Source organism: Typopeltis vanoorti, chromosome 9 (genome assembly GCF_054136105.1).
Source record: "Typopeltis vanoorti isolate ZY-2024b chromosome 9, IOZ_Tvanoo_1.0, whole genome shotgun sequence".
Taxonomy (NCBI): Eukaryota; Metazoa; Arthropoda; class Arachnida; order Uropygi; family Thelyphonidae; genus Typopeltis; species Typopeltis vanoorti.
The window spans coordinates 83,201,749-83,221,414 of NC_143557.1; the positions used below are offsets into that span (position 1 = coordinate 83,201,749).

The 19,666-nt window shown below is 33.8% G+C and overlaps 1 protein-coding gene across 1 annotated transcript in view; it reads left to right on the plus strand.

Annotated features, from left to right (window-relative positions):
• The window catches only part of SmB (small ribonucleoprotein particle protein SmB), a 46,716-nt gene that overhangs the window by 2,252 nt on the left and 24,798 nt on the right, over positions 1 to 19,666 (plus strand). Inside the window, exons 2-3 of the mRNA XM_090397783.1 lie at positions 13,140 to 13,403; positions 13,631 to 13,736. Of these exons, the coding sequence (XP_090253909.1) occupies positions 13,140 to 13,403; positions 13,631 to 13,736 (370 nt within the window). The remainder of the gene's footprint in view (positions 1 to 13,139; positions 13,404 to 13,630; positions 13,737 to 19,666) is intronic.

Here is a 19,666-nt window from a genome sequence, read left to right on the forward strand (position 1 = left end):
AGGGAACTTGGAGTTTTAATGGATAGGAATTGAAGATCAAGGCCATATTGCAAAGGTTGCAACTATAACTCAAGATAATTGCAATGCTGAAACAAATCATGATGTGTGTGGATAAGGAAGTCATTATGCCTCATTTGTAAGTCCATGATTCTACCTTGATTGGGCTACTGTGTGTAGGACTCTCCTGGTTTCTGTGATGATACTGATAGTTGAGAAAGTGCAGTGTGGTGTTAAAGAGAATATTGGGATTGTGGAATGCAGATTATGAAGAACCGTTGAGAATTTTTGGACTACTGATGCTCGCAAACAGCAGAAGGGAGGGTGATATGATTGAGAGCATCTGAAAGGGTTATGCAGGATACCAGTAAATGGAATTTTTCAATTTGTGGAAGGTGGGGGATAGGATGAGAGTTCATCCATGGAGGTCGAAAACAAATGCAATGAAGGGCGGGTTACAGCTAGAATTTTCTCTCACAGTGATACCTCATTGGAATGAATTTGCTTTGGAGATTGCAAGTGTAGGTAGTGTGAATGAATTCAAGTAGAAGTATGACAGCATGCAGGCATGGCCTCCTTCAATGAGTCCCTGACTTCCTGGAGGTCTCATAATAATAATGATATTAGACAAATTATGTTCTTGTTCTAATTGTTCCCAAGTGTAAGTAAACAAAGTTTGTTTTCAGAGTTCAGCTTCTTGTATATACAAATACATGTGCTATGCCAGTTTCAACCGTTATTGAGGTCTTTTGTTGTCTAGCTCCATATGATGGAATCTCAATGAAGTTTGAAATCAGTCTGGATAGTGACCCTTCCCATAATGCACCGATAGACTTCCAAAAAGAATGTACTGTGTATCATCCAATATGGAGGTGATTGATGGGAAGGCAACAGCCTCTATCTATATTCAAGTAACCTAGTCGTGAAGTATCTTCACATGTAGTCTGCAATGCAGTGCGAGGCCTTATTTCCAGGACTGGAAGAATAGTTGTAAACTCTCAGAAGTTATGTTTATTTTATGTAACATTTATCTAAAAAAAAAAGTATGTAAAGAATATAAATGATTTCTTTAATGGACCCAGCCACCATCAGGGACATAACTGGTGATAGCAACATCTTCCAGTTGTTCAGGATGTGAGTAGTGTGATATACAGGGGATTTGAATTAGTCTAGAGCAGTAAGTAGGAGAAACATGCATATTGAAGAATAAAAAAAAGTATGAAAATTTTGAAAAGAATCGGACAAGTTTCATTTTGAAACTGTTGTCTCATGTACATAATGCAGGGAGAAAGTGAGATTTTAAAACAAGAATCTTTAGAGAAAAAAATGCTGATCGACACTGAGGAAAACAAGTTCTTTCCTTTAGTGTTACATGGTGATCAGCATTCATTTTGCACAAATTATGGACTATACAACTGTGATCTGGAGTATACACACACAAGCTAAATTACATTTCACACAGTATGCTGAAGAGAATAATTTGATCAGTGGTTATTCTACTGGCCTGACCTCTAGTGAAAATGAAATAAAATTACAATAAATAAATAAAATTAAATTAACTACATCAAAGTTATATTCTATTTAAGACAACATCAGAGAAACATTCTTTCATATAGATAGTTTTGTTACAGTAAAAATAATGTCCTAATTTAACATGACAATTGTTGTATTAGATTTAGGATCCTGGATTACCTATGGTCCTGTTTATAATTAACAAGGTGCAGGAATATGCAGATTGGATAGCATATATCATGGTTCAAACATCAGAACAGAAAACCATTAAAATGGTACAAATATACATGCACCAACTTGCAGCTATGAAGATAAAGTTGAAGATTTCTATGACACAGGATCCTACATCTTACACATTAGTGTTGGGAGATTTTAATGCATGACTAGAAAAAAAATAAAAATGAGTTTAAAGTGTATAGGAACAAATGGAATAGGAGAGTGAAATGAAAGAGGAAATATGATGTTAAATGTCACGGTGAAGGAACCAGTTGAATGCTATCAACACATTTTACAAGAAAAGACCAAATCAAAAATAGACATGGATTAGTCCAAATGGACAAACAAAAAGTGAAATAGATTATATTTTATCATCTCATATAAGAATATTTAAAGATGTTTGTCATCAATCAAATAGGCATAGGAAGTGATCGCAGAATAGAGGGAAAATAACAATAGAAAAAAAAATTACAAGAGGAAACGGAATAAAATATGTAAAAATAAATAATGAGAAATTAGTTGCCAACAAAAAAATTATATCAAGAAGAAATTGCAAAAATTTTTTATAATTGAAATAACATGATTGAAAATAAAAATCCACAAATGGATAATATACAGGAAAATCATTATCTAATCATTATAGAAAGTACACATAAGATTGCAAAGAATAAAAAAGTTAAAAATAAAATTCTTTCAGAGAAGAAAAAATTTGGAGTTAAGAAAACTAATCAGAGAAGGAAAAAGAAATACAGTAGAACTTGCATAAATAAAACAATCAGAAGAAATATTAAAGAAGATAAAAAGAAGAGATAATGATACAAGAAACAGTAAACAACAACAAAAATATGAATGTACTACAAAGTGTACTACCATAGGAAAAGAAATAATACTAGCAGATGAAAATGGACAAGATATCAAAGATAAAAAAAAAAAAAAATAGTAGAAAGTGGCTAGACGGTATTTTTCAGAATTGTATAACACTGTTGAAAATATTAGAAAAAAAAGTATTCCAGAAAACATTTTGAAATAAAACAAGCATAGAAAGATATGTAAAATGTCAGAAGAAATATTAACAGAAGAACACCATCAATTTCCTGATGTGTACCCCCATAGGTTGTTCAGGAGTTAGTTACTTTAAATTTAGACAATTCTAATAAGTGAGAAGAATGGTAAAAATTCATTTTTGCATTAAATTTGTGGTTTCAAAGACCATTCAGAACTTAAGTATTAAACTCAAGCACATTAATCCTTAGTGGTCTAGTAGCACATTAGTGGTCTCATGGCAGTCCCAAGCCTGGATAAAGGAGGAGGGTCGGTCAGATGAGTGTGGATGCTCTGACTGTAAAGAAAAAATACGATTGTTATCTGATGCCTATAGGATCAACAGGCAAAAAATGCTGGCTCGGACGTCACCCGGATCAACAAGGCCCGTGATACCTATTGAGCGATCGGGGTTGGATCGAAAAATGGGATACCAAAAGGAAACTGAAACTAACAGAACTGTTATCAGTAGGAATGTGCAGACACTCTGGATGTCAGGAAAATTAGAATTACTTCGTGAGGAAATGAAGAGAGATCGGTGTGATATACTAGGATTAGCGGAAATGCAATGGATGTCATCTGGAGAGATGCGAAGTAATATGGTCAGGACATGAAGCAGGAGTTGGCTTCCTTCTTAACAAAAGACCTTGAGAGGCACTGTTAGGCCACAAACCAGTCAATGAATGAATCATAGTAGCAAGATTTCAGGCAAAACTATTTAACATATCAGTAGTCCAGATATATGCACCCACATCTGACAGCACAGATGAGGATATTGACTTGTTTTACAAAGATCTGACAGAGACAATAGAAACAATACCAAAGCAAGATGTGCTAATTATTGAAGGAGATTGGAATGCCAAAGTTGGAATAGGTAATGATGGTTGGGAAAGAGTCATGGGAAAATATGGTTTTTCAGAGAAAGAAATGAACGAGGTGAAAAATTGTTAGAATTTGCTGTGGACCACGAGATGATGATCTGTAACACAAGATTTCAAAAAAGGAGTGTAGAAAATGGACGTGGCAATCAAATGATGGAAAACCAAGAGCATGATTGATATGATTACGATTAAAAGAAGATGGATAACATCAGTACAGCAGTGTCGAACTTTTCAAGGAGCAGATATAAACTCGGACCATAGTTTAGTGATTGCAAACATCAAGTTGAAATTAAAAAAGAAATATAAACCACAACATCAGAATAGAAGAGATACAGCAAGAATAAGTGAAGCAGAAATAGGAAGAAGGTACAGAACAGTGTTAGAAGAGAAACTTAAAAGTGTGGAGAAAGAAAAATCTCGAATCTAAGAGTGAAAAGAGTAATGAAAGTGATAGAAGATGCAGTTAAAAAAAACAGTACCAGAAGAAAAGATCAAGAAGAAATGGATTAGACAAGAAACACTGAAGTTAGTACAGGAGAAAAGAATGTTGAAGATAAGAAGGGGATACAGTAGAACAAATAGAGGAGCAATATAGAAGAAAGTGTAGTGAGGTGAAAAAAGCAGTTGGAATGGATAAGATGACATGGTTAGAAGCCCAATGCAACAATATGGAACAGTACTATGGAGAGCATAAAACAAGGGAGGTATACAAAATGATCAGAACCATTTGGTTGAAGTAGCAACCAAAACAGACCAAAGTTAAAGATGAAAAAGGGAAAGTATTGATGAATAAAAAAAATATAAAAAAAATTGTACAGAAGTACAATTGTATATGAAGAAAAACTAGATTTAGATAGCATGGGGAAACTGACTGAAGAATTGAAGCAGATATCACCACCAGGTAATGAGCATGATATAGACATTTTAAGAGAAGAGGTAGAAAAAGCAATAGGATGACTAAAACACAAGAGTCCTGGTAACGATAACATCCCTGTAGAAATAATTAAATATGGTGGTGAAAGTATGGTTACAGAAATGCACCAACTATGTAATATGGTATGGAAAGAAGGGAAAATGCCAGAGGAGTGGGTGAAATCAATATTAGTGACATTATACAAGAAAGGAAATAAGCTAGAATGTAAAAATTATAGAACAATACAATTGCCTTTGACAAGTCACCTTGGTAAAGTGATGATGATATTTGACTGAAAGATTGAGAACACAATTGGAAGCATACCTTGCAGATGAGCAAGCAAGATTTAGGAAGGATAGAACTACAATTCAACAGATTTTGACAATGAGGTTAATAGCAGAGAAAGCTAGGAGAAAAAACAAAAACATATATACAGTAAAACCCCAAAGTTACGCGGTAGGTGGGACCAACAAAGTGTGTAAGTCGATTTCGCGTAACTCTGGGTATAATTTTGCATGTAATTTATATATGCAAACATACAATTGGGATCAAAGGTTTACAAAAACACCTATATTTTTTAAGAAATATAATCATAATTGTAGTTTTTCGTACATAAAAAAAAAGAATGTTACATCGATGTCGATGGTTTCATAAAATCTGATAGATTCGTCTGACGGCATAATGTCTTTTACTTGTCAAGCAAAATTTCTTCATAGCAAGTTAATGATTTTTTTTATTCTTTGCCTTGTGGCTACAATTCGTTCCTCGTTAGAATGTATATCCTCCAAAATGTGTAAACCTTTCTTTTATGATTGTTTTTACTGTGGATTCCTGTTGATCGAACTTCTTTGCTAGCTCACAAATTTTCATTCCGCCTTCAAAATCCTTAATAATGTTAAGTTTTGTTTCCAAAGTCAATGTTTTTCTTTTCTTGCTAGCTGTAGAAGAATCGGACTTGCTTCTTTTGGACGACTTTATTATTTTTTATGTGATAAAATTTTTATCAAGAACATAACATTAAACAATTGCAAGGTGTGTGAATGGAGACCGCTCGAACCACGTCAGTGCTTGTTCACAGCATGTGCGACACTGGTGAATGCGGCCGGCGCCTGAAAGATATGACTAGCGGTGAGGCGTGAAGTGGGACGGGAATATGTACATATAAGAAACCGCGTAACTCCGGATTCGCGTAAGTCGGGGTATGACTGTACTTGCTTTGTTGATTTTCAGAAAGCATTTGACAGTATTGACCAGAAAGTGACATTAGCAGTTCTGGAATCCCATGGAATTGATAAAAAAAAAAAAAAAAAACTAGTAGCTATATTAAAAGATGCTTATCAGAATGCAGTTGCAGCAGTTAGAATAGGTGATGATTTGGGGAAATGGTTTAGAACAAGCAGAGGTACTAGACAGGGGGACCCATTATCACCAAGAATTTTTATCGTACATTTAGAAAGAGCAATGAACAAACTGAAGGAAGATGCAAAAGGAATATCTATACACTTAATGAGAATTAACAATCTGAGATTTGCAGATGACATTGTTATTATTGAAGAAGACGAAAGAGAACTACAAAAAACACTGAAACTGTTAAATGAGGAAGGGAAGAGATTTGGACTTGTTATGAACTTGGAAAAATCAAAGAGAATGGTATTTAGTGAGAAGAACATGAAACAAAAGATACAAGTGGATGGAATTGATATAGAAAATGTAGAACAATTCATATTTGGGAAGTAAAATGACATGATTTAGACTGTAAAAAAGAAATAAAGATCAGGATTGCAAAGGGAAGAACAAATCTGAAGGCCATGGATAACATCTGGAAAAGTAAAGTGATCAGCCTGCAAACAAAACTAAAACTACTGGAAACGTGCATCTTTAGCGGTGTACTGTATGGATCTGAAACATGGGTAATAAATAAGGAATGAAGAAAAAGAATTTTGGCATTTGAAAGAACTTGTTACAGGAAGATTCTATGGGTATAGAAATTCACAAATAAAGAGCTCTTTCGGAAGATACAACCAAAAGAGAATCTAATGCAGAAGATTATGAAACGGAAGCTGCACTTATTTGGACTCATCTGTAGAATGAGTGAGGACCGGAAGATAAAGACATTTATGTTTGGTATTTTGGATGGTTTAAACAGAAGAGGTAGACTATATACAGAGAATGGATAGACAATATAAAGGACTGGTGTGGAATGGGTGTACAGAAACTGTGACACTGCACTAGACAAAGAAAGGTGGAAGAAGATAATGGAGGCATCGGACACCAACGGGCAGCGAGCCCATGGTTCATGATGATGACATTAATCCTAAGATGCAAATATTTTGCGGTCATTTTATGTAATCTCTTCAAATGTTAGAACTATGGCCAAAGACAACTATCCTATTTGTATGATTTCTGCTCGTTTATCAATTCCTTAAATGTATCAAGCCTCATTCTTGGATTGAGATGATATAAAATACATGTATCTTTTTAGATGTGATTTTTGCATCTGACAGAGAAAACTTCACACTCCCTCTACACATTTCATTTACAAAAATATGTGCTTTAAATCGCTCGTCGTCATCATCAAATGCCTGATATGTACCCTCAAGGAGTGTACAGGATATTATAGTACTACATGAAAAACTTGCATCATTACTAACTTCCTATCTACAATTTTCCTCCAAATCAATCTTGTTACCTGTCAATTCTTTTGCAGTCACATGCAAATTAAGACATGCTTAATGGCAATGCAATTGACATATCCAGCCAATTTGGAAAGCATTACAGATGAAATTCTTTATTAAGAGAAGTGTTTAAGACGTGCAAGTATTTTTAAATCTCTTAAAAGCTATTTAAGTTGTTGGTATGAGGGAAATCTCAAAAAGAACTAAAGTTCTATTAAGCCAGTAACTTGTACCAGTAATTTTGCACAAACAAATTACAGGTAACCCTCGTATAACACAGATGTTAGGTTCTATAGAAATGGCGCATTATATAAATCGTGTTGTGCGAGACTCAGATCACATAGAAAAAGTAGGTTTATGTTCCAAAATCTTTTTTTTTTTTTTTTTTTTTTAAATTATATAAACAACAATGCCATATCCAACAAAAAAATATTTTTATTTAATTCAGGTAATTCATGCAAGTTATGAAAATATATAGATTATGAAACAAATACATAGTATAAAATTATAAATTTACAAATTGTACATAAACTTCATTACACATAATGCATAAATGTTTTAGGCGAAATAAAAATAAAGTGCATATTTTAATCTTTCGTAGCATGAGGATTGGTTAATAAACATTGGTTTTGTCATGTAATCACCTGATGCATTACTACAAAACAATAGAGTAATTCTATCTTTAGAAACTTTGAATCCAGGAGTTGACTTTCATTTTTCGAAATATAGGTGCGTTTTTTTTTTTCCAATATAACCTGGACTCATCTGCACTAAACACCTGGTCTGCATCATAAATGTTTATAAACTGTGAGAGCTTTTTGTTTAATAAGATTTCCATCCAAAGGAATTTTCTTTCGACTACAATCTTCTATTGAAATCATTAGAGATGTCTCTATTTTTCCCATTAGAATATTGCGTACACGAGCAACATGCTTTGCACTTACCATTGACCTAGCAATGAACACTTCCTTGGATTTTATGTTCATTTTGTTTGTTCGAATTGTTGATTCGTTTAAATTCAAAGTTCTTGTAACAGCTCTTGGTTTTTCTCCATTTTTTAACCGATTCTAAGATTTTAATTTTTTCTTGGAGAGAAATAAATTTTCTTTTTAATGTTGATTTTACCCTTTGGTTGCAGTTTGTGGCCATTACTATAAAAATATTTTTTTACATAAAAAAAAAAATAATGAGTTACATTACATATTAATTATGTATGTAACTCACCAGAAAATAAAGCGCTTAGCTTGAGATTAACACACTTATGATTTTTAATGCGCTTTCCTGGCAGAAAATGAAGACAGTTTTCAACAATAAGCACTTTATACAGTTAATAATTGACGTACATTCGTGCTGAAGGGTATTTTCCCCTAATATAAATTCGCTACTTATAACTACATGCGCGATATGGGCAGACACAAATTTAGCGAAGATAAAATTTCATTTTTAAGTCGCACGTGAACAATATATGAAAAGATAAAGGGTTATTACAATGTCTACACATTGTATTTTTATCGAAACTGCGTTGTATAAGTACCGCGTTGAACAAGGGTTACTACAATTTGTAGACCACGTTATATGAGGGTAACCTGTACATGCTACTTTCATTAGTATCTTGCCGTCAGTAGTGCAATGATCCTTGATAATGAAACGAGTATGGAACTATTTGCTGTTCATCCTTGTACAGGAACTGAACATGTTCATTTTAGCATGCACACACACACACTATACTTAGTCTAGTCATTTACTACATAAACTGTTTCACTTGCTAATAATAATCAGATGGAAACTGAAATTGAGTTAACCAAGTTTGCAAATCAAAATTGTAGATTTATTAAAATTCAAGTTATGAATCAATTAACATGTCAGCACCAAGTCTTTTGTAAGGTTTCAGTATACCTCTTAGTTCTTTCATGAGTCACTGCCAACAAAATGACAATTCTCCCCTAAATGCAAAGTTGCTTGGCAAGCAACATGGGTAATACTAGTTTGTCTAATGTTCTTAATTATTTCTGCAACACACAATCGAAAATAAATAATATGATATAACAGAACTAAAAAATCTATTTAATAAAAAAGATAGTAAATTACAGAACTATGAACTTTCTGTCACAAGTATATAAATTATTTTATAAAAATAAGCAGAATCACCAGGTCATTGCACAAAGCTCAGCTTAATGAAACTAAGCTGGATTCAGAAAAGTTTTTAACACAATTGACCTGCTGACAATCAACCAACAAGAAAGCATTTGATTTATTTGAAAAACAAGCAATCATAATAGCAATAAAGAAATATGGAATAAGCCAAAATTATATATAGCTAATAAACAAAATATATGAAAAAGCAACTCCTCGTATCCTTATATATGAACAAAGCAGCCATTCCAAATAAATAAAGGAGTATTCCAAGGAGATACTATCTCACCCAAATTATTCAATGATGCAGTATTTAGAATAGGCCATAAGTAAACTAGACGGGAGAGAGACAAAAGGGATCAACATCAGTGGTGAAAAACTAAATCATTTATCATATGCTGATGATATTATAGTAATAGCATACAACAAAAGAGAGCTAGAAGAAATGAATTAAATACGGTATCAAAGCATGATTATATATAATAAATTTAGTTTAATCCTTTATCCAAGTGTAAGCAAAGTTTGCGCCTGAAGTATCTTCAGGACTGAGGCAACTCATGGTAAAGGTGGACCAAACTCTAATCACTCCTTGTCTTAGTATCTCCCATATTGCAAAACACATCTCCTTGTGGACATGTATAATGCTATGCATTAAGGGAAGGGCCGCTACCTAGACCGGTTTCGACCTTTATTGAGGTCTCGTCAGTGAGAGCCAGACCCAGAAATGGTGATACAGAAGCAATGGAGAAGTCATATTTACCTATATGAGTTGCCAAAAGGTGTCTCACCTTATCACCTTATTAGTCTCTTCAGTGGGAGCCAGACCCACTGACGAGACCTCAATAAACGTTGAAACCACTCTTAGTAGTGGCCCTTCCCTTAATGCATAGCATTATACATCTCCTTGCGGAGATGTGCTTTGCATAGGGGAGATACTAAGACAAGGAGTGATTAGAGCTTGGTCCACCTTTACCACGAGTTGCCTTAGTCCTGAAGATACTTCAGGCGCAAACTTTGTTTGCTTACACTTGGATAAAGGATTAAACTAAATTTATTATAGTCTAACCAAGTGGGAAAAAAAGTTCCAACATCTTTCTCTAAAAAAATAGGATTATATTAAACTATGAAAAAACTAAAATAATGACAAATATTTAAGGAAACTTGATAATAGAGCAAATAATACAGTATAATAATAGCAAGTACAAGAATACATATACCCAGGAAGAACTTTTATATTAGAAGTATTCATGAAGATATAAAGAGAAGAATTTAGCTAGGCTTTTGGCAAACTGAAAAGACTCTTAGGCAGCAAAATAAAACCAGAAAATAGAGGCAAACTTTTCAACTAGTGTAATCCCAGTTATAACTTATGGATCAGAGATGTGGCTAATAACCAAAAAATACTGGACAGAATGTCTCTCCCTATTCTATGAACAGCATAGAATAGGGAGAGCCATGCTAAACATCAGACTGCAAGACAAAATAAGGAATGACATTACATAAAGAAACAAAAATGTTGGATGAAGGAGAAGAGATTTTAAAACGGCAATGGAGGTGGGTAGGACATACTTCATGGATGAAAATTGATAGTTGTACAAAAACAATTACCCAGTGACATCCATATGAAGGAAGACTAATGCCAGGATGACCAGAGAGAGATGATGGGAGGATGATTTGGTGGAGATGGCTGGAGAATGCTGGCACAAGGAAGCCTTCAACTGAGAAAGATGGAAACATTTTGGATGGGGGGGGTGGCTGTAACCATAAATGGTTATAAAAAGGGCTTTGATGATGATTATAACTATTATGAATTATATGAGGTGGTGAGAGAGAAATCTGTTGGAATTCCAAAAACAAACAAATAAAAAAAAATATATAAAATAGTGTGCTCGTTGTGTTATTTGTGAACCACAGACCAGTCTGCATTTTATTTCAAATGCAAGTCAAGGTTATGCAGCATTCAGCTGTTTTGAAACAAAGATCTATATATCAGTAGATATGGATTTAAGGGGAGGGGTGAAAATTGTGAATTGGAGGTCACTGAGGAGGGAAAGGGAATGTGCCCACTGGACAGTTTTGATGAATATCTAATTAGAATTGTATTATATTACACATCTGTTTTCATATCAAAAGATTGATTGAATTGCTAAGATGCACAGTATATTTCTTTTCTATTTAAGTGTGGCATCATAATTGTTCATTCTTCTAATTGTTAATTATTTGTTCAGCATCTCCTATATGTACAGATTGAATGTGGACTTAATTCATATGTAGTCAAATTCAGAAAGTTCAATCTGAATAGAACTGAAAAAGAAATTAAAAAAAAAAAAATTCAAATTGAAAATATCTTGTTATATCATATTCAAAAAGACATGGCATATTATACTATGTCTTTTTGAAAAAAGCATTTTTGAAACAAAAAATATTAATTTGCAGATGTAGATTTCACCCTCTACACCAGTGCTTCCCAACCGACGTGTCGCGGAACACTGGTGTGCTGCGAAAGGACTGGAAGTGTACTGCGAAAAATTTAACTGCAAAGTCCTGATTGGGGCGACAGTACCAGAGGGCTAGGCTGCCAAGTGGTTCTCTTTTCGCTTTATTGCTCTTTTCTAGCTATGCACGTGTGAAGGCGACCTCCCAGAATGTCATAGGCGCTATTCCTCCCATTACTCCCTCCCTCACATTTTGCATCTACGACTCAGAAGGTCATTATTCTGCTTCAGTTCCAACTCGTCTGTTGTGTTGTGAGAGTACCAGTCGAGTGTTTCAAGAGCGTATCATTTTTGTATGAACTGCATTCAAGTCGAATTGTTATTATTTGCTGACAAAGACTCCTTTTCCTGTTACCATCAATCTATAACATTCATTTCAGCTGAAGCTAAAATTGAACAAAGTTTTTCTTCTATGCTCACTATCAAGAATTTAAAGAGATCATCATTGAAGAGTCTTGATCATGAATTGCGTCTAGCTCTTTCGACCATAGACCCAGATATAAAAAAAAGTTGTGTTCACAGAAACAAGCCCAAGTATCTCACTGAAATAAGAAGGAAATATATGTATTAACTGTGGCAAAAGAATATTGTAGATATTTATATTAATACTTAAACTGTTTATTTTGTCATTAAATTATTATTCTTATTAGCATATTTATACATAGTCAGTAATTCTTTTGTGTATAATCAATTTTACTTTTGTATTTTTTGTCATAATTTTATAAAATAAGTGTTCTAAAATTTTAATCACAGTTTCACTCAGTCAAATCTGACAATTTTTCATAGATGCAATATAAAAACTCAAATATCATCACTGAGGATGTATGGATTAGGTATTTTCATTCCATTCGTTTCATTTATTTCGTGCTTATGACTGCATAAGAAGACTTATCTGAAACGAATGTCTAGCCGGAATGTTTATGCATTATAATGCAAAAATATTTGAAAGAAAGATCTTATTAATTGAATCCCTGTATGATATAGAAGAAATTAATCATCTTAATAGAAAAATGTTCCTTCATAGTGTGTTGTGAAATTATTTATGCTTGTGAGGTGTGCCATGACGTGAAAAAGGTTGGGAAGCACTGCTCTACACCACTGAAAGTCTACAATATGCTTAGAAAAAAATAATAAATTGTAAATTCTTCTAACAAACACACACTGTTCGTGTGCCTGTGCTTTCAAATTAAAATATTATAGTTTATTATTATTTTGCAATACTTGAATGCTTGTATAAATAATTATAAATACACGTGTTTCATGTATTCTATTCCAGACGATAAGCAAAAACAATAAAATGCTGCAGCATATAAATTATAGGATGAGAGTTATTCTTCAGGATAGCAGAACATTTATTGGTACATTCAAAGCATTTGACAAACACATGAACTTGATATTAGGAGACTGTGAAGAATTTAGAAAAGTTAAGCCAAAACGTAGTAAAGAGAGCGAAAGAGAAGAAAAACGTGTTCTTGGATTGGTCCTCCTAAGAGGAGAAAATATTGTTTCCCTGACTGTTGAAGGACCTCCACCTACTGAGGTAAGATTTTTTAGGTGGTAATGAGGGGGGGGGGGGGGCATTTAACTAGTTATGTATAAGCAATTTCAGATAATTTTCATAATTTATTGTTGCATTATTTTTAAGAAGATTAATATAGTAGGATATTAAAAATGTATTACTAATTAGTGTTTATTGAGCTGTTTTTCTAGTATGTGTAGACTTACTAATGCTTAAAAACTGTCTATTAAAAGTTTAAATTTTCTTAGGAAGGTCTTCCACGTGTTCCAATTCCTGGTGCTGCTCCTGGACCTGGTATTGGCCGTGCAGCAGGAAGAGGTGTACCTGCAGCACCTGTTGGTGCAGCCCCAGCTGGTGAGTATGTGGTTATCTCTGCTTGTATATTATTAGTATAGGGTGTGAACCATGAGTCTGATAAAATAAGCCCAAATCCACATTATTTTTAAATTAAGTCAGCATTTCCTTTAAACCAGGGAAGAGAATGCATAAGTTATGTCTTTTGAGCAGCAACTGGATTGGTCATCCCTCCCCCATTCATAAATCATCTCCCCCTCAATCGATGCAACCCTTGATTTATCCGGAGGGGGGGGGGTTGAAAAAAAAAGTAAGGCACTTTACATTTTGTAAGTCCCTCCCCAGTTTTTTAAAAAAAAAAGCACTGAAAAGTAACATTTTTATTCAAATGAACGATATAATTAACATAAAATATGTGTGCATATATTGCTCTGTAGGTGCTGACATTTTGGCAAGGACAAACCTACAATTTTTTTAAAAAACTCACATACTGTTGCATTAATACTTTAACACTTCATTAGTGTGCCTTCTTTGACAGAAAGAGACTGAGCCTTGGACAGTGGCCACTGTGCAGTCATGCTTGCACACAGCTTATAGGGAGCATTGAAGTGCAAAGTGTAGTTTTTGCTTAACTTTAAATTTAATTGTCCTATAAAATATTAACTTCTCGGTAATTTTCTGACTTGCATTGTATGCCAATTTATAATAAAACTGCAAAATTGTCTTCTGTCACTTGACTTTATCCCCTATCTGTTTCTTCTTCTTACTTCTGATTCATCACCATCATTAAACATTAAAAATGTAATGGCCTAGGTATGATGTTTTTTAAGCTATTTCTAAGTAACTGAGATATTTAAAGGCAATTGTAATTTGTACAACTGCTTCTTGCACTTACTTCACTCCAAAAATTTAATATGATTATTCATTATAATGAATCTTGTGCTACATTGGTCATTATTTGGTCACAAACTAATCAGTAGCATTCTGAACTTAGAAGAGAGTTTTGTTTGATAAGTATATTAGTGTCTGATATAAGTCATTATTGCTGTGATTGAGGGCTGTAGAAGATATGGGATTAATCTTTAGAGATGAACTTTACATAAGCATGTGAATTGTCCAAGCTACAGGTGGATACTCTTGGCATTGTCTGAGAATTACAGCAATCATAGAGTGGAGATCATTCCAGAAGGTGGGATGGTGAGCTAGTTGTTTATTCAGAGGAAGATTCAAAGTACCACAGGAGGATATTAGTAGCTGTAGTATTAAGGAAATCAGGTAAGATCCCTTCTTGACTGGTAATTAGTTTACGGAATTAACAACGCATATAAAGACAATTGGAAAGAAAATTATGAGAATACCTGGAAAATATTTTAATCATATACTTATCATAAAAATCACAAAAACATACATATTACAAATAATGTTAAAGTCCATATAACTGTTCTAGAAATAAGTTATTTGTTAGTGATGCCTATTGAAATGAATATCGGATTCAAAGTATTTAGATCGCCCACTGAAACCTATTATGTTATGGTGGCATTGACTAGTTAGAATCCACTTTTTGCAATTGAAGAAAAACAGAAACCCAAATGTTATTTCACTTACAGGCTCTGAATGCACTGAATTTTTACCCAATTTGAAGTGATGAGGAAAGATCTGTTAAAATATCTTCTTTATTCATAGAGATAGAACATAATTTGTATACCACTGAAACTGAATGAACCTAGTGTGAAGGACATGGTAAATCTAAAATTTTCAAGTGAATGATCTGTTTTAATTGGTCACAACTGTGATCTCTTTTCTCCCTCATTCATTCAACCCATTAATTATTATTACATGACACCTCCAGGGAGTCAAAGGACTCATCGAAGGAGGGTACCTACTTTACAGCTCTGTCTCCACCAACTACAACGAACCGCAACTACCACCCACCATCATCTACACCAGCATTTCCCACATTTTTCCTATGATGGAACACTTCACAAATCCTGAAATTTTCATGGAACACCTTGGTTATTTTGTAATGTATTGATAATTATGGCATCATCATAAAGAGTATTAGTACACTTATGTATATGGTGTGACATGCTGACAAATATAAAATTATTTATGAATCACTGGACTAATGAAATCTTGTAGCATGTTGTAGTTTCCTCAGGCCAACATCATTAAATTAATTTGTGCTGATTTTCATTGACATATCCCATTCTGATATCCAAAACTTTATACTATTATTATAAGTACTTACAAGTGAATGCAGACTTTTCTCCTGTGTGCTGGTATTTTTCCCCTCCTGTACATTCTGGAGATCACTTTGTAGGCTGAAGGTGGATGAATCACTATCTGTTGCGTCACAAACACCTTCAATAAGAGATTTCTTTTAACACCAAAATTAAACAAAGTCCCTTGTCTCTTATTCATATTAAAATTTAAATCTGTAGGCCTATTACTTTTAAAAAATCATGACACTATGGTTTTGAAACAAGTACTTTCACCCTACAAGGCAAACTTGCGAAGAAAGTATTCAGTATTACTAGATTTGAGAACAGATACAGACTATCTTGATATTCAATTTCAGTGGAAAAATTTTCTTAATACTTCCTTGCTGATTGGTCACTAACATTTGCAACATAGATGTTATTTCGTTCAGGTTTGAGAACAGAGGATACACTGCCCATTGTTGTAATCAGCTTGCAGGCAATTTTTATGACTGGTCATAAAAAGCGGTATTCCCTTTCATGAACATTGAAAGATTTCGATGTGTGAAAATTAATGATAATTCATGAATATTTCCATGTTTAAAAATATGCGGCTTGGTCACTGACATTTGCAAAACAGATTTTATTTCGTTCAGTTTTGAGAACAGAGGATACGCCACCCATTGTTGTAATCAGCTTGCAGGCAATTTTTATGGTCATAAAGAGCGGTATTCGCTTTCCCGAATTTCTTCCATGTTTAAAAATACACGGTTTGGTCACTGACATCACGGAACGCGTATTTGCTTTCTGCGGAACATAATTTGGGAAACCTTGATCTACACCTATGCCAGCACTAGTCATCATCCCCACCATTTTGGCAATGGTGGGGATGATGACATTTCAACAACAACAAAGTGCAGTGTTGCTTTATAGTATGAAAAATTCGAGTGTAATTCGTATGCAGTGAGAATGTAGGACAGTCTCAGTCAGGTTAATCCGTTTGATAAATGTATGAAGTGGTGGTATCATTAACACTTTGAGTCCTATCGATGTAAATATACATCTCTCTCTCTCTCTGTCTCTCTGTGTGTGTGTGTGTGTGTGTGTGTGTATATATATATATATATATATATATACTTAACTTCTGTAAGTATATGTACATATACTTAGAGAAATTGTGATTTCCCAGTTATCCAATCTGTAATTAACTCCAGAATAGGTTAGTGTGTGTCAGTTGACTTCTGGTGTACCACAATATAATTAGGCATTCAGTTTGTCAAATCTGTCAGTTATCTGACTGGCAAATTGTTCTCCTGCTATATTTGGATAATTGAGAGTTTCTTTAAGTCTATGATATGCTTTAGATCTACATTTCTTGATGGCAATGGGTCATGTTGTGGTCCCTTAAATTTTTGTTTTCTATGAGATCACATAAAAATGACTTCACTGCAAGACAAGTAAGAAAATGATATGCAGACAATCAAAATGTTTTGTAATTGTATTCTTTTGTAGTGAGACCATTAACAGGTAAGTGGTTAGACAGTTTTGTTTTACTCAGTATTTTCATAAAAATGTTCCTGTTGAAACTGAAATCAAAATGACTAGGTAAATTTTAATAGAAGTCCTAAATCACCAAATTTCATTAAAAAAGGAACCAAAAGGCTTCATTTCAGCGATACAAAAATTATAAAAATCAAGTGGATATTAGATCCAGCATTATTTCAAAGCCGAATGTAGAAATTATGAAAGTTTCATAAAAAAATAAGTTGACCAGAGAGCTTACCGGAATACGCCCGCCAACATTCACTAGTCGCTCTAGCACGGACCATCTTAAAGAGCACGAATGTCTAGGCGTCCATATAGTGCTTTCTAATTTGGTCCATTTTGATAAGCTTTCATTGTCCTGACAGTTGTTTTGAACTTAATGGTTCATCCCCAGAGACTAGGCAGAAATCTTAAGAGAGCAAAAACTCTCTTGCAAAACTAAGGACTTGAAACGCCGGAGAGGTGTATTTATTGTAAGCGAACTCTTGGTCGATGCGTAAAAGTATTTACTAATATAAAGAGCCAAAAGGCTTCATTTCAGCAATGCAAAAATTATAAGAATCAAGTGGATATTAGATCCAGCATCATTTCGTATTCCCATAAGCTCTTTTATGAAACTTTCAGTTTCTACATTCGGCATTTGAAATAATGCTGGATCTAATATCCACTTGATTATTATAATTTTTCAAGTTATAGTGAGAAAATTGATGTTCATCAATGATTCTTAAATTCAAGACTGAAAAATCACAATGTGTATATATGACCAAATATGCATTACACCAGCTGATTTTTTGTGATTGCTGATATCTCTGATTTTGCAAGAATGATAGTTTGATAGATTTACAGTACTCAGAGTTGTCAAATGATTCCCCTTCCCATTTTTTTCCCCTCAAGGTCGTGTCAAATCAGATTTTCAGTTTTTTTTTTTATTTGCGGTTCCTATCTACAAAAGGTTATTACTAAACCTATAGTATACTTGTACTGTGGGCAGGATAAGAATTTTTTTTCTTTTTTTAATCAATTTTATATATTTTTTCTAATTTAAAAAAAATTTTTAGCAGTCCAGAAACTCTGCTTTAGAGACCAAACATGGAACTTCAGACCTCCAGTAAGTGGAATGGTGGTCTTGCACCAGGCAATGAAATTCATCTCCCACTAATGACAGTTACAAATATCCATGCCCATGGCAAGATTCAAACACATGGCCTGTTGGTTGGAGGACAGATACACTAACCACTTGGCCAACCAGGCCGGTTGGCAATATGTGTAGTGCTCTCTTACCATCAAGCTGTGGATTAAAAAAAATCCAGAAACTACTCTTAGAGATCTACCACCTAAATCCATGCTGCAATTGGGTGCAAACCTGAAACCTGGCCAAAAAGTTGTAATAATCATGAAAGAATTGAGGTAGAACCTCAATTGAGTGTTTACAGAACTTTTCAGCCCCTCTCGTACTATTCCTCTGACTTGGTGGGCTGACTATAGTATAATCTGTAAAATATAACATAAGTATATTTTATGTAATAGGTGTTACTAAGAACTGATGCATAAATAGAAATGTTTTTTTTTTTTTGATAAAGTAAGTTTTTTTATACAAATTTAATAATTCTTTTAAATAATATTTTTTCAAACCGTGGGGATCAAGGAAAAGTGGAAGCACTGTTCAACATAACATGAAACTAAACTTTTTAAATGTGGCTCGGTTTCAAGTAGGTCTCTTTCAGTTCAAGAATTCAACGGGAAATTGAATTATTTGTGGCTAGGGATCCCATAGGAGGTTGTAATATGGTAGAACTAGAGGAATTTTTTGAGTAATTAAAGAGGGAAGCTCATAAAGGAAAAGTTGGTTCTTGTTAAAGAGTCAACTTTTACGTGGGCTAGTCATTTACTACTACGATGTTTCAAGATAAAAAAAAAAAAAAGTACACATCTTCACATGGAGAGAACACACACGTTTGCATATGTCTCATAGATTATTGTTGATAATGCCTTTTTGATTAGCTTAAAATATTTTAGATTTTTGACTATTTGGAATGAATTTGAAATAGAGCGTGAACATCACTTAATGGTGAGTAGGATTAAAATGAGTATCCCATTGAAAATAATGCATGCTGACTCTGAAAAGAATCGCAGTTGAACAACTGATTCGGAACAATTGTGATTCATAGCTGTGATTATTAATGGTTTAAAAAAATGAAGAAAAAGTTTAAAAAATATATACTGTCTTGGTGGTAACATTGAAGAAAG